Source organism: Andrena cerasifolii, chromosome 3, assembly GCF_050908995.1.
Source record: "Andrena cerasifolii isolate SP2316 chromosome 3, iyAndCera1_principal, whole genome shotgun sequence".
Lineage (NCBI taxonomy): Eukaryota > Metazoa > Arthropoda > Insecta > Hymenoptera > Andrenidae > Andrena > Andrena cerasifolii.
In genome coordinates, this window is record NC_135120.1 from 17644999 (window position 1) to 17658562 (window position 13564).

The 13564-nt window shown below is 45.1% G+C and overlaps 1 protein-coding gene across 3 annotated transcripts in view; it reads right to left on the reverse strand.

Annotated features, from left to right (window-relative positions):
- Positions 1 to 13564, reverse strand: part of LOC143366825 (alpha-crystallin B chain) — a 31620-nt gene that overhangs the window by 8287 nt on the left and 9769 nt on the right. For 2 of the 3 annotated variants that reach the window (XM_076808227.1, XM_076808229.1), the window contains exons 2-3: positions 9420 to 9536; positions 8121 to 8307 (exon numbers count right to left, since the gene is read on the reverse strand). In XM_076808227.1, the coding sequence (XP_076664342.1) occupies positions 8121 to 8307; positions 9420 to 9536 (304 nt within the window). The remainder of the gene's footprint in view (positions 1 to 8120; positions 8308 to 9419; positions 9537 to 13564) is intronic. The other variant, XM_076808228.1, reaches the window with a different exon arrangement.

Sequence of the window (13564 nt, forward strand, 5' to 3'; positions counted from 1 at the left end):
ATGTTAAGTAACCGTCAATGTTCCCTCACTTTACGGTACATTCTTTTTAAATATCGCTCATTTGCTGCAGAAACAACATAACTAAAAATTCACGATTTTTGGGAAACGGGTTGAAAAGTTTCGTTAGACAGAAACTGTTTTTTCTATACTAATAACTGAAAAACTGCAATTTTTTAGTTGTTGAAGCAAATGAGCGTTACGATCTCAGCTCTATTTTGCAACGGCCCTAGAAACTATAAAATAATACAGGCACTTTACACCCTTTTCCGTTAAAAAAATTATTTTCCATTTCAAGTCCTCAATCGAAGAATCCCCGTGGCGAAGCAGTCCCAAGAATCCAGTAACTGGATCACTGGTTATTAAGAAAGTTGCAAAAGTAAGCCTGAAGAAATGGTACTGACAATGGTTCTTCAGATGGTTCGTTGAAGAACACGAGTAGAGAGGAGGATAAGAGCAAAGCAAGCGGAGAATCGCGGTTTTTCTGCGCAATAAAAGCAGCGCGGGCCGCGCGCTGCGGTCTCGAGGTCTCATCTGAAGAAGGAGAGGAAGATTGTGTTACGGTCGAAAGGCGAAAAGGAAATACAAGAGACCCGTGTAGCGCCGTGAAAGGCAGCGGGCATGTAAATGGAACGTATCGCGGCGATAATGCGACTGCAAACGCCCCTTTGGAGAGGAGGCTCGCTTGGGAACTCGAGCGTCTGTTAGACGGAACATCCGCGAAAGTACGGTCTAGACGGCGATTAACGGGTTAGCGCGGAAAGGGAGCATTAAAATAATCCTCGCTCGAACGGCCTCATAAAATATATTTGGTTACTTTGCCATCGGGCGCCGCGAATAGCAACTATGCTCCCAGGTCTCGCACCTCGAAATAGAATTTCTACTGAAAATTCTACGGTGAAGCAAGTTCAAGGCTTCTGGGCGCAAGCCATCACCCTTTACAACGCACTGGTACCTAACCACCAGCACACTTTCCGCTGTAACGCCCTAGGGAATTACTGTTCCTTGAAACTGTACTTTGTCTCAAAAGAATGGTTTCGCCAAGTTGACGTTTTTTCTTTCTATTTCTTAATGCGCGTTTTGGGAATGCAAAGAGATTTATGTAATAATTTTTTAATGCTTGCTTTCACCAAAACAGGTGTGTGCAGTATGCGCCGCAAAACACCTTCTTCTTGTGACAAAGAAAGTCCCAAAGAACGGTAATTTTTTAAGGCGTTACAGTGGAGGACAGGCCACTTAAACCTGCTCGTTCCTTTGGATCACTTCTCCAGGGAATTCACACTCCTACGAACAATAAATTCCACCTACGAGATAACCTTACATTTACTCCTCCAGTAGCTAGCAACACATCGCTAGCTCATTTTGCCCAGTTGCAGAAGCGTTGTCAAGTGACCAGTTAACCCTTCTTCCCCACTCAACCTCTCAGCCCCTTGCATTCTACTTTCTACCCCTGCGGATGGCCCGAGGGAACGCAGCAAGGCGTCGCGACGTGTATCTTTTGTTCGTGGCGACGAGCAGCATCCGGGGAAATCGATACCACGGAAGAAGGATGATTTCTTGGTGGAGAGGAAAGCTCGCCTGGCTCGCGACGGTGCTCTCCTCGGCGTTGCTCGCGATATCGATCGGGGTTGCCCGTAAAAGACCAAAAGCAAGCGCGTGAGCGAGCGAGCAATCGGAGCGCCACAGGTAACCCTAGACAGGGTGAGGAAGAGGGAAGGGAAAACGGCAGGGCAGAAGGGAGGCTCCGACACGGCGCTGGTAACTCAACTCTGCCTCGGATCTAAGCTTTCCAGCCCGCGTATCGCCTTACCGCGGGGGGATTACGCAAACCGTGCAACCGGCTCTGACGACACTCGATCATCATCGAATTCGCCAGCCACAGCTTGGGCTTGCAGCTTCGCCGCGCTTTTCGGCACCTGAGGCACCTACGCCGGCAGCTCCACTAAAATATGAGAACATAGTGCCTGGCGGAAGCCTACGAGAGCTGGAATCGCTTCGAGGCGAAGTCTATCGGGCAAAGGAACGCGAGCCACCCTGACTCACAAAACTAAATATAACCATCAAAATTTTGACGTTCCCGCCTCTGCTCCTTTCCGCGGCCGCTCGTAAAACAGACTCGCCGGATCGTCTCAGGCTTTCGAAAAGTCAATTAAAGCGTCGGCGTAACGTGAGACTCCTTCCCGGACCGTCTAATGGCGCATTCTCCTTGGCCGAAAAAGGAAAGCCCGCGAGACGCCTCGTGACTCCATAACCCCATCCACGACACAAATTTCACCATCCAACGTGGTAACCATAAAAGTCCAGATCGTAAGAAACCATCTACCATAAATTACGATTTCATCCAAACATTATTGTATATATTTCTCTGCACTGCTACACTTAGCTCGTGTTTACTAAGCTACCCCTTCGTTGTCCCGAAAAGATGGGCCCCTCGGAGCGTTTCCCACCTGGGCCATTCTCCTTAAATCCGCCACTGGCTACCTTATTCCCATCGATGGGTACCTCGCTGTTCCCCAAATTCTAGCCGTCCACCCAACGTATCATTATCCTCCCGCAAATTACAACAGTGCCAGGAAAAAGTAAGCGGCAAGCACCTGTCGCTTCGAGTAGCCACAAGTGCATAGATCGAGCGACGCATCGGCGGTGGCCGGTGAAGATCGATCGAGCGGTTGTTCGCAGGGAGGCGACCCAGTTGCCCGAAACAGGGCAACTGGAGGGACATTTCGCAATCGTTGCTTCGAGGTGGCTGGCGGCGCTCGTTTAAATAAAACCGGTCCCTCGTTCCTATTTATCCAGCGCTGTGTACTTTATCGAGCGAGCATGACATCAGCCAAGTCGCGGCCAGTTAACTCGCACAATCAGCTCCGCAGCTCGGTCTGCTGCTCATCCTTCGACAGGCGTCCTTGGGCGAACCCTTTAAGGACAGGCCAGGGCAGGCTACGAGGGGCCAGCCGACCTGAATTCCCGCTGGACCTTGACCACGATAGAGGAACGCGCGGGCAACCTGTTTCCAGGGGCCGTTCTTTAAAATTCCGCGGCAGAACGGACCGGTTAAGGAATACGTAATCGATGAAAAACGCTGGACACTTAGATGCTTTAGGCAATTTAACCCTCGCCTGATGGATGTAATCAGGTTTGACTAGGGTTGCCAGCCGTAAATATATAGTATTTTACTATATTTTTGTCTAGTGTACTTACTATATACTGTTAGAGAAAGATGTAGTACATTCTACGGTTCAATAATAACTATAGTAATTTAGTAATTAAGTAGTAACTTACAAGGGAAAATCCCGAACCCGAAAATTCAAAAAATTCTGAAACTTTGCGAATATGCAGGGGATTCCCTCCTGATTACAACGCAATTTTTGTTTGCTGCCCAAATTCACTCGAAGGGGTGAAATTAACACCCCTCGAAAATTCGGCTATTTTCCGATTTTGTGTTATAACTCGCGAACTGTAAGAGATAGAAAAAAAGTTTCAAGACAAAAGTTATTTATTTTAATTAGATCTATCATTTGGTAACAAATTATTTTACTGTTCACGAGTTATAACACAAAATCGGAAAATCACCGGATTTTCAGGAGTCAATTACAAAAAAGGCACCCCGACGCCTTCAGAGGGGAATCCCCCGGGGAACCAGGGTGGTGTGGGATTTTTACCCACTAAAACTCCACAGCCACTGTGAAATGTTTAATAATTTACATGTAAATATCTCTATTATTAAAGCCTATTGGCTTAAACGCTCGGACACCTATTTACTTATTTTCGCCATAGACCCATCGTGCCAAAGCTCATCAAAATCGATGTCTACCACACCCCGTCCTCCTCTTGTTAGTAATTTTATAGTTGAATAATAAGTAAATAAAGATACAGTATAAATTCTATAAGTTTTACTTATTTTTCTATTCTATGGCAACATCGAAACTTTAATTTGCAAAGTTAATCTTTAAACTATTGGACGCGACTTAAAAAAAAGTGTCGTCTCTGATCAAAATTTATATAAAATAATTTCATACTTTTCTCTACTCCCGCCACTTCAGCTCTCACAGAGACAATTTTTTCCAAGCATAATGAATATGAAGTGGCGGGAAGAGAGAAACAGATCGACTCTACCTCTCATAAGAAACGACCCCAAAATAGGTAAAATTTGGGCTTTCAGTGTAATAATAATGCAAAATGCACAGAAAATACTATGTGGTTATTAGAAGAAGCTTATTCCGAATGATGCGTCAATGAAATTATGTCTCTCCCCCTTTCTGTGATATGTTCCAGGATATGCGATACATTGATGGACACGAAAGAGGAAAGTTAAAGCAACCGGTGTATCGGCGAAGAACCGCGAGAGAACAATCTGTCGCAGCGCGGGCCAACAGCAAACAGATAATTTCCCAATCGCAGGGACCCGACGCGACGCGACGCCTTAATGGCAGCAATCCCCGTCATTGTTTCATAATCCAAGCCTGGAAAAAGCAGCGAGCAGGGGTTTATCAGAGGCAGACTGGTCGTTTAGAGAGGAAATCGGAATAAAGCAGCCTCTGTTCGTGGGTGTACACTGCACGGCAGTGTACACGGATCCTCCTCCGCTTTGATCTTCCTTCCATCCAGCTAACAGAGACTACCGCGGTGCAACGACCTTGCCTCCACGTTTGCATAACGGTGGAGCTCGCTTTTTATATCACGATCGCCCGAAACCTTCCATATCATAGTAATACAGAGCAAAGATAGCTTGAAGTCGTACTCCGTCGTTTATTAATTAAGCGGAAATGTTTTAAAGGCACTCCTGCCATGGCGTTTAGCGCAACGCCACCTCAAGCTTCCCAGGGTCGGGAAGGAAAGAATCCGGCGGCCCAGCGAAACGCTCGAAACGCTTGAGAAATAACAAAGGTCGAGGGGAAAATCGCGCGAGACCAGAGTGCTCCTAGCTGTCGCGCACCAGCTTCACAATGGCCGAACATTATTCCAAGCCGTCGCGCGGTGTGACGAGCGGCGCGTACTTATTTTCGGCGCGGGTTATTTCCGTCGGCGGGTCGACGGGAACGCCGGACCAGAGGAGAAACCTGAACGCACGCACGCTCCGGAGAAAATTCTGGCCCCGACTTCCTGCGAAAATTTTCGCCCCCCAGCCAACCGGAAGCAACCTTCTCTCCCCTAGCAGGATTTATCGTAAGTGGAGTTCCCTCGGGTAACCTAAGGAACCTCTACGAGCCTCTGCAACAGTCCTGAAAGTGAGGACGCTATCAAAGTCGAAGCGCAAGCTTTAAGGGAAGCTGGTCAAACCATTAACCAAAAGACCAGGAATCGGTGAAAGTTGGTACACGGAGCATGAATACGATCGGACACGGTTGCCGCTCTCCGTGAATAATCCGAAGGAAGTTTCAGCAACGGTACTCGGGAAGCTGAAGCTAGCCCAGCGCAGAGTCCTCGCGCGACGACGCGGTTGGTAATTCGTGGCTACAACGGCGCAACTCGCAATAAGGCACACCGTACTTTTAAGTAAGAAGAATCGCCCTTAAGCGAGTTACACCGCTTCAGCCGGTGGAGCCGACTTCCTGCCGGGAAGTGACGTAAGAGGAGCAATTAGAATGTTCCACATCGCTCATAAAGAGGTCCGAGTGCCGGTGAAGCGGCCGAAGATTCCGTGCCGCTTCCTCCTCATCGTTCCTCGCGCGACGCACGCCAGATACCTTGCATCGCCTTCAAACTTTGGCTGTCTGGCGCGTTCCGAGCGGATGCTAACGGGTGCACGATGACAGACTACCCTCGCGCGAGACTGGCTCGAGATTAGCTACTGGGGGAGCCACGCATCTCACCTCTCGTGAACAAGTAGACGGAGAAAGTTTCCTTTCGCGATTCTGTGAAGGGGCACCAAAGAATGGGAAAATGGAGAAAATAGAAAAGAAGAAAATGAGAACGCAAATTTTTGTCAAAAAAGCAATTTCAATGTAATTTCTAATAAAATAATATAATAATGTCATATTATTAATGATATGGCAATAAAGAAGTGATATATTTAAATATGTTAATGTTTATGTGTTTATTTCTTTTTTTATCTCATTTTCTTTATTATTATTGTTAATACCTTGTTTTGTTCGTGAAAAGATGCGATGCTTTTTTACCGTTGAGAAATTGTTTGGGGCTCCCAAAATATATTTTCTTGAAAGGGATCGCTTTTGTTTCAAGATCAAACAACCTGCTGGCCCTAATCGCGGAGCTCTAACTGTCCATTTCAAGGTCGAAATTTGATAACTGCGCGTTTCTCGGATATTCTAAATGCGCAACTCTGCGTCACGTTCGCTAACAATTCTCGTTGCCACCCACGGTGCATTAAGAGACCGTCACCGAGACACATCAAGCTGTTACAATATAAACGATTTACAAGCTTCTTTCCTGGTACACAACGTAATTCAAAGGGAAGCCAAATTCTAGAACACCCTGATTAACGGTCGGGTTCCCCTCGGGACCGGCGGTGCCAAGGAACCGAAGAGTTTCAAAGCGTGCACAGCCTACTTAGCGTACTTCGCAGCAGCGAAGTTAACTCGAGCTTTCTGGATAAGACAGAGCGTGAGCTGACGAGAGAGTTGTAAGCAACGGTAACTAATAATTTCAGATGGTTCGCTACGGCGATTCGCCGCGCCGATTGCGCAAAATGGTGGACCAGATTCGCGCGCTGCCAAGTTGCGCAACGAGTGGTCGAGAGCGAAATATGCTCGGGATGAGTCAGGCATAATAATTTCACATTTGTCACGGGCGAGTCGAGAGCGTGTCCCGCGGTCGCGATCCCGAGGAAGAAAGTCGCAAGCCAATTGTCTTTACGGCCCAATTAAGCTGCACTTCGATGGAAATGGGCTCGTTAGACGCGAGGTTTCACCGTTGCCCAGCGATTCCTCACGCACGGAAATAACGCTGGATTCTTCCGATAAACTAGCCGCCGAGGGGAGGCCGGCCTAGACTTAATTTAACGCGCGAGAAATTTCTGTGGAAATAGTCCCGATCGAATGGGACACACTCTCACATTTATATTTGTAACTTTTTTTCCTACAAATATATTTAAAATCTTCTTTTTGCGCATTAAAGTCAACGAAATGCCGCTTAGAAATTAAAACAAAAATTATCTCCGTATTAATTTATTACTTCAGAATATGCGTTTGAAGAACGGCCTGATTTTGGGCTGTTGAGGGTAACCTACCCCCTTAAGGGGGGAGCCTGGTGTAGCGGATCGAAGAAATCGATTTTTTTTTTGCATAAATCAATAGTTAAACATCACGATAATATGCTCCCAAATCAGCAAAACGAAATTCGAAAAATTAAAGCGGATATAGCCGATTTTGCTACGGAGCGCCAGGCTACCACAAAACTTTAAATGCATTTTTCTCGAAACGACAGTTTTACACTTTGCGGGCAATGTAACTCAAACAATATTCAACCAATCGACTTGGCCTTGTGCACGGATATTTGTGAACATTTTCTTCATAGTACTAAGTTATTAGTATAATGATATTGTTTAAATAAATAACTTTTTTTTAGACATTTAAGGCAAAATTTCGTTGGAAACAGTGAACTTTTTATTCAAGAGGCCGCCATTTGTTCATTTCGCATCTTTTAAGTTTCAAATTTCTTCATTCTGTGCGTACACTCATAAACTAAAAGAAAATTGTTCGATTTTTGGTTTCAGATGAAACCAAAAGACGCTACGTTGCCCGCAGTGCAATAATTGCGTCGCCAACGGACTGGGCATAACTTTGTTATTTGCCGCTCTTTTTTAATAATTTTTTTTTGTTATATACCTTAACCTGTTAATACAATATCCTGAAAGTTTCAGAAACATCTATCAAATACTTTCTTTAAAAAAAATTCCCGAAAAATGCCTCGATTTTCATTTAGTTACACCAGGCTCCCCCCTTAAGTGTCCTCCCGCGAAACTAATAATTCTGACTTATACTCGTTTGCCCGCCCAGCAGAGATATGTACGTAACACAGATACCGAACACAATAATGCACAAAGTCATGTGAGAATATATGAGTTTTAAACTTCCTTTCTACCCCCATTTCATGATTCTTCAAACAAGAACCAAGGACTTACTTGTTAAAGAAGAAAAGTAAGGAGAAACGAGGTATACACTCACCAGCAGCTTGTTGTCCACAGTCTTGACGACGATTTCCTCCGGGGTGTACTGGGAGACATCGAATCGGAGCTTCAACATCTTGTTGTCGCCTTCATCCTGGATGAGAGGGCTGTTGAGGCCGTCCAGCCAGGCGGAGTCCTGCTGGGGGCTCAGGGAGCTGCTGTTCTGAGTGCTCTGCGTGGTGGTGCTGAAAGGGACAAGTGGAAAGGACCGATTATCGCGGGCCTCTCTGTCTCGTCGTCGATGGTTTTCGGGTCGAAGTGCGCTTGAACGATGAACGAAAGAGGCATAAATCGAGCTATGCATCGACGACAGTGACGGCGTGATCGTGGAGTAATACAAATGAGAAAGAGAGGAGGAAACGTGGCCCAAAACTCGTTCGCCTACGGGTGACCTAGGTGCGCAAGTTCGAGGCAGCCTTACCTACTGTGGTGATGCAACGAACAAGGAACACACACACGCACATACACACACACACAGAGAGAGAAAGGTGGTGAGGAACGAAGGGGTTAAACAAGATCGTGCTCATCTACTTAACGGGTTAAATTAAATGCTAGCGTGCCATATGGTTTCATTCGCGAGACACGCGGAAACGAAGCTGCGCCAAGCGTTGTTAATACTATTTACACTACTTGTGGCTGGTTAACTGCCGCCCGCCAAATGCTTTAGGTTAATTGCCGTCGGCGACCAACGCGAACGATGCTTTCCCATTACCTTGCACCCTGCGCTTTCGACGGTGCCTTTCTGTTAGCTGCGAGGAGAAACCAGGCGAAAATAATGCGTTGGGACTCCACGCTAGATAGATGGACTCGGTGTCAGCGGCTGCTCGAACGATGGCACTCGCATATCATATTTGTTAGTTTAAAAAATCACGATGTAATAACTATTTTTTTTATAATATATCTATTTGCTCAGGACGTCGAACACGCGGTTGTCCATTTTTCTAGATTTCTGCAGAATTATACGACAACGCGAAGAAGAAAATTTACATTTAGACAATGGCGGATTTAACGGGCCCCAAACACTATATTTTTTCCCCCATAATTTTTATACCACACGCGCGTAAATTTATTTGCTATTCTGTTACGCGTACCGGGTGTCCCAGAACGGAAAACGTGCCATCGCCATCGAGCAACGGCGACGCGAGTCGTCCGGGTGCTTCTACGGCGGCTGGTGCAACGTGTGAAAGAAAGTAAATGGCGGGTGTCTATCGGGGTCTCTAATGAAGGTGGTCCCGAGCAGTTGTTTTCTGTACATTGATAGATCGTTCGTGTCTGTGTTTACACAGAGTAGCGTCACCTTTTGAAGCTGTCGAATGCGGAGCGCGGTGGCGGTGCTGCGGAGTCGACCTTGTCCCAACCTCCCGTCTTCGAGGTCGTCGACGTACGGTGTTCGCTGGAGCTCGTGTGATGCCGACTTCGAGTTAGTCACCAACGTGCCAATGCAGAGAGCCAATCAGAAGGCGAGACAGAAGTCGAGCAGGGGGAGGGAACAGGGGGCAATTAATATTTTGTTAACTTCGGTGTGCTGTTAGTTTTCTGTTCTCGAGTCGCTCCCGTTCTTTCTTCCGGTCAATGTTATCGGGCAGAGACTCGCTAGCACTCTTTTAGAAACTTTCCAAATGCCCCTTGGCGACAAACCGTCAGAGATCCCTGCGGCAAACATTTCGCGCTGCTCTTAGGGCTGAACCTGCTCGACAGGAAGAATCCCCTCGAATTCTGTCGACCGTTGTTCAGCCGCTCGGTATTAAGCATTCGCGAGTTCGGAAGTTCGAGAAGCGGTTGTAAAGTGAACTGCTTTGGCCGGTGGAAGCTGCAGCTTGTCGCCAAGGAACTTTGCCTTCGAGAGGTGTTCCAAAGAAGGTCCATTACCAGGATTAAATTCGAGACTTTCCTCGGTATTTACAAGAGAGGCGTGAAAGTAGCACCGAGAGTTACATCGTTTTATCCCAAGTCTACGGGGCGTACATATTTTCTCGATACACGTGGCACCCTTGTTTAGAACCTCTGCGGTGACTTTGCTGCTCGTCGAGTTGCGGAACGACGTAAAGCTCCGATTGTAACCGCGTCAAATTCAGCAGCGCGTTCCAAGTTTCAAGTCTTTAGAATATTTCAGCAATGCTACGGAGAGCTGTTTCAGGACCGTCGGTGCAAGCTGCTCGATTAATGTTACATCGTTCGACAAGTCGGTAATTAGGTAGGCTAAAACCAAGTGCCCGCATCATGCCAATCAACCATCATTAAGGAATAATTACTTTGGCAAGCCAGCAATCGATCGCGGTGTGCCACGAGTGTCGTCAACATCCTCGGAGAAGGATCTCAAAATTGTGCTGCACAAAACCGCGCTGTGTTTCGCAGAATACGTTCCCTTCTTCGCGGGAACGCGATTCAACCCTAGCTCTAGCCCGTATACTGTACAATCTGTGAGCGAACTCAAGAAGGGTAGAATCTTTTTTCCTGAATTACATGCCTTTGCCAATATTTCTGTAAATTTGTAGACTATAATATTAAAGTTTAAAAATTTCGTGAATTTTAACAAAAAATCCCCTGTCTTTAGAAACGTACATTTCTATAAAAAGACAAGTAGAGCATTACGAATTCAGATACGATTATCAGTCAAAAGTTAAAAGGTTCAAAAATACGAAAATGGTAACTGAAAATATACGCTGGGTTGCAGTGAACTCCGTGCGACCAATTTGCGATTTTAAGAAGCCGCGGCCGCGGAGGGTTGAAGTTAATAGTTGATATAAATTAATTGAATTTTGACATTGGCCCTTCTTGAACCCACCCGCACTTACAACGCACGTACATATGATAACGCTGCTGTTAAGAAGAGCGAATGACATCAGAGCCCAAGATTAGCGCTTGCAACTCCAAGCGTTAAATAAATCAACAAAACAGCATTATTTCATGAACGAATAATCCAAGAATGTTTTAATCTCTGAAAAGCAAAACGGACGTCAATTCCACTCAGGTAAAAGAATCAGCTTCGTATTTACATTGCGCACGAGTTTCGCATGAAAAAAAAAACAGCAGCCAGGAAAATCATTATTGCTCGATTAAAACGCGCGAGGAATCAAAGATGAGCGTGAGCATCGCACACGTCTGCTTTTCATTAACTGCGCCCGTCCACTGGAGTGGCCAGTGCCATTGTCGATCGATGCTGCGCTAATTGGCCCGGTTAATCGATGTTAAATTGTTAAAGCAATCGTCGGTCCGTCACGAATCAACTTATCACCGGATCCAGGTCGCCCGTGGCCGTTATTTATAGGCGGATCCCGCGGCGAAATGTCAGCACGCCGCGCAACTTTCATAAAACCGATAACCGGAAGTCGGGGGCTGCGCTGTTCGAGGAGGTCGCCGACCCGAAGGATTCTAAAATAGTGCACCCGCCGCGACCACGGCGGCTTCGCCTCGGAGGTTCAACCCTCCGCCTCGCTATCGTCCTCACTCGTCCAACAACTACGTAGCTCGGAAAAATTCATCTACCCCACGAGATAAACCCCCTTCGCTACCCTCGATAAATTATTACTTAACTCTTTCGAGGTTTCACAGATAATATGAACGCGAAAGTAGGTACTTGAACTAGTAAATTCAATTAGACAATATAGAAGATTGATCATATTGATAAAATAGTTGCACGCGGAAGTATTTTAAACGTTATTATTTTATTAACCCTCGGTTGTCACATTGGGTCAAATTGACCCTGCTCTTATTGCTTCAAATTATTTTTAATCATGATGACACTTTAACCCTTCGTTGACACTCTGGGTGTGAGCCACCCATAAGCTGATTTTGACGCTCTGCAACTTCTATGTGCAACATATATAGTTTTTTCCCAAAGCCGATGTACAAACTATTTTTTCTCTCAAAGTATTATATCCCAACAACGACTCTGTAGATTTGTAGCTTCTAATATTGAAATTTGTAAAAGTTACAATTTTTTAAAGATTTTCTTCGGTTTTTTTCGACATGTGGTGATCTAGATTTTTTTTACAAAAACTGCGGTAAAATTTCAATCAAAAACCTGTTGGAATATATTCTAGAGACCTTGCAATAGATCCATGATTTTTTTCAATAATAATTGGATTCTTTAGATGAGAATGGGAGTCGTTCAAAAATTTCTCTGGGTGTGAGCCACCCAGGTATGTCAAAATTGATTGAAAAAAGTAGGTGTGACAACCGAGGGTTAAACATAATAAGGTATGGTTGAAGTTTTCACTCGTTTTCTTCTTTAAAATGAACGCAACTTTGTGGGTTTTTAGAGTGACTCAAAACAAGAACAACGGTGAGTTTCATTCGGACCCTATCGCCCTTTAAGGGGGTGAAACCTATCATCAAAGTCAAATTGGTACATCCACTTTTTAGCGTATAATTCTCAAAGTACAACAGACAGAAAAAAATGTTTCAAACAAAAGTTCAATGGTGCAATAAGCGCTACAAACATCCGTTAACAAAATTTTAAAAAGAGTTAAAAAAAAAATATATAACTGACGAAAAAAACTCTTTTAAAAATTTTGTTAACTCAAGTTTATAACGCTTATTGCACCATTAAACTTTTGTTTGAAACATTTTTTTCTGTCTGTTCTACGTTGAGAGTTATCCGAGAGAAAAAGTGCAAGTGCCAATTTAACTTAGAGGTGAGTTTTCACCGCCTTGAAGGGCCATAGGGCCCAAATGAAACACACCGTTGTTCGTGTTTTGAGTCACTCTAAAAACCCACAAAGTTGCGTTCCAATCGGTGAGTCCGGGTTCGCGGTGTTCCCTTGTCAGTGAAGTGAAGAAATTCGTATTTGTATGAATTTTGGATATGTTTATATTAGATACGAGCCACTCGCAAGGGAAGAAGGAAAAGTAGAGAAAAGTGAATTTGGGTAGCAAAAAAATGGCCTAACACATATCCTCTGCATACCCCCAGTTTCATAATTTCTTGAGGACCTTCCCTTTTCAATGAATAGTTGCGCCAAATCGAGCAATCTTTCGAAAGAAATGTCTTTTAAAATGTTTTGGTATCGACGTTGAAGAGACAGTTGAAACAGCACAAGATCAAGAAATTGCCCTTAATAAGACAAGAATTTCGCGAAGAAAATGTCATCGTATCCCGTCACGCGATGTAACGTGCCCACATGCTCCACTTTAACCCTGATAGCCGTAAAAAGCGAGCCAGCGCGCAATGGGAACGCTGAAACGATGAAAAAGGAAACAATTCCATAGATATATATCTCGGACGTGCTAAATTGAATGCACGGTTATTAGCCCCGCGCAGGAAGGACTTACTTCTTCGGTCGCAGAAAAAGGCGAGGATGGCAGATCCAGGACAGAGGAAGCTACTCGATTACAAGCAAGCAAAACGATCGATCATAAAGCTACTTCTTCCAAGCAGAACATTCCATAACTGGAAAGCTACAATTGCTTTCTTGGGAAACAGGTATTTCTAGTCTGAAG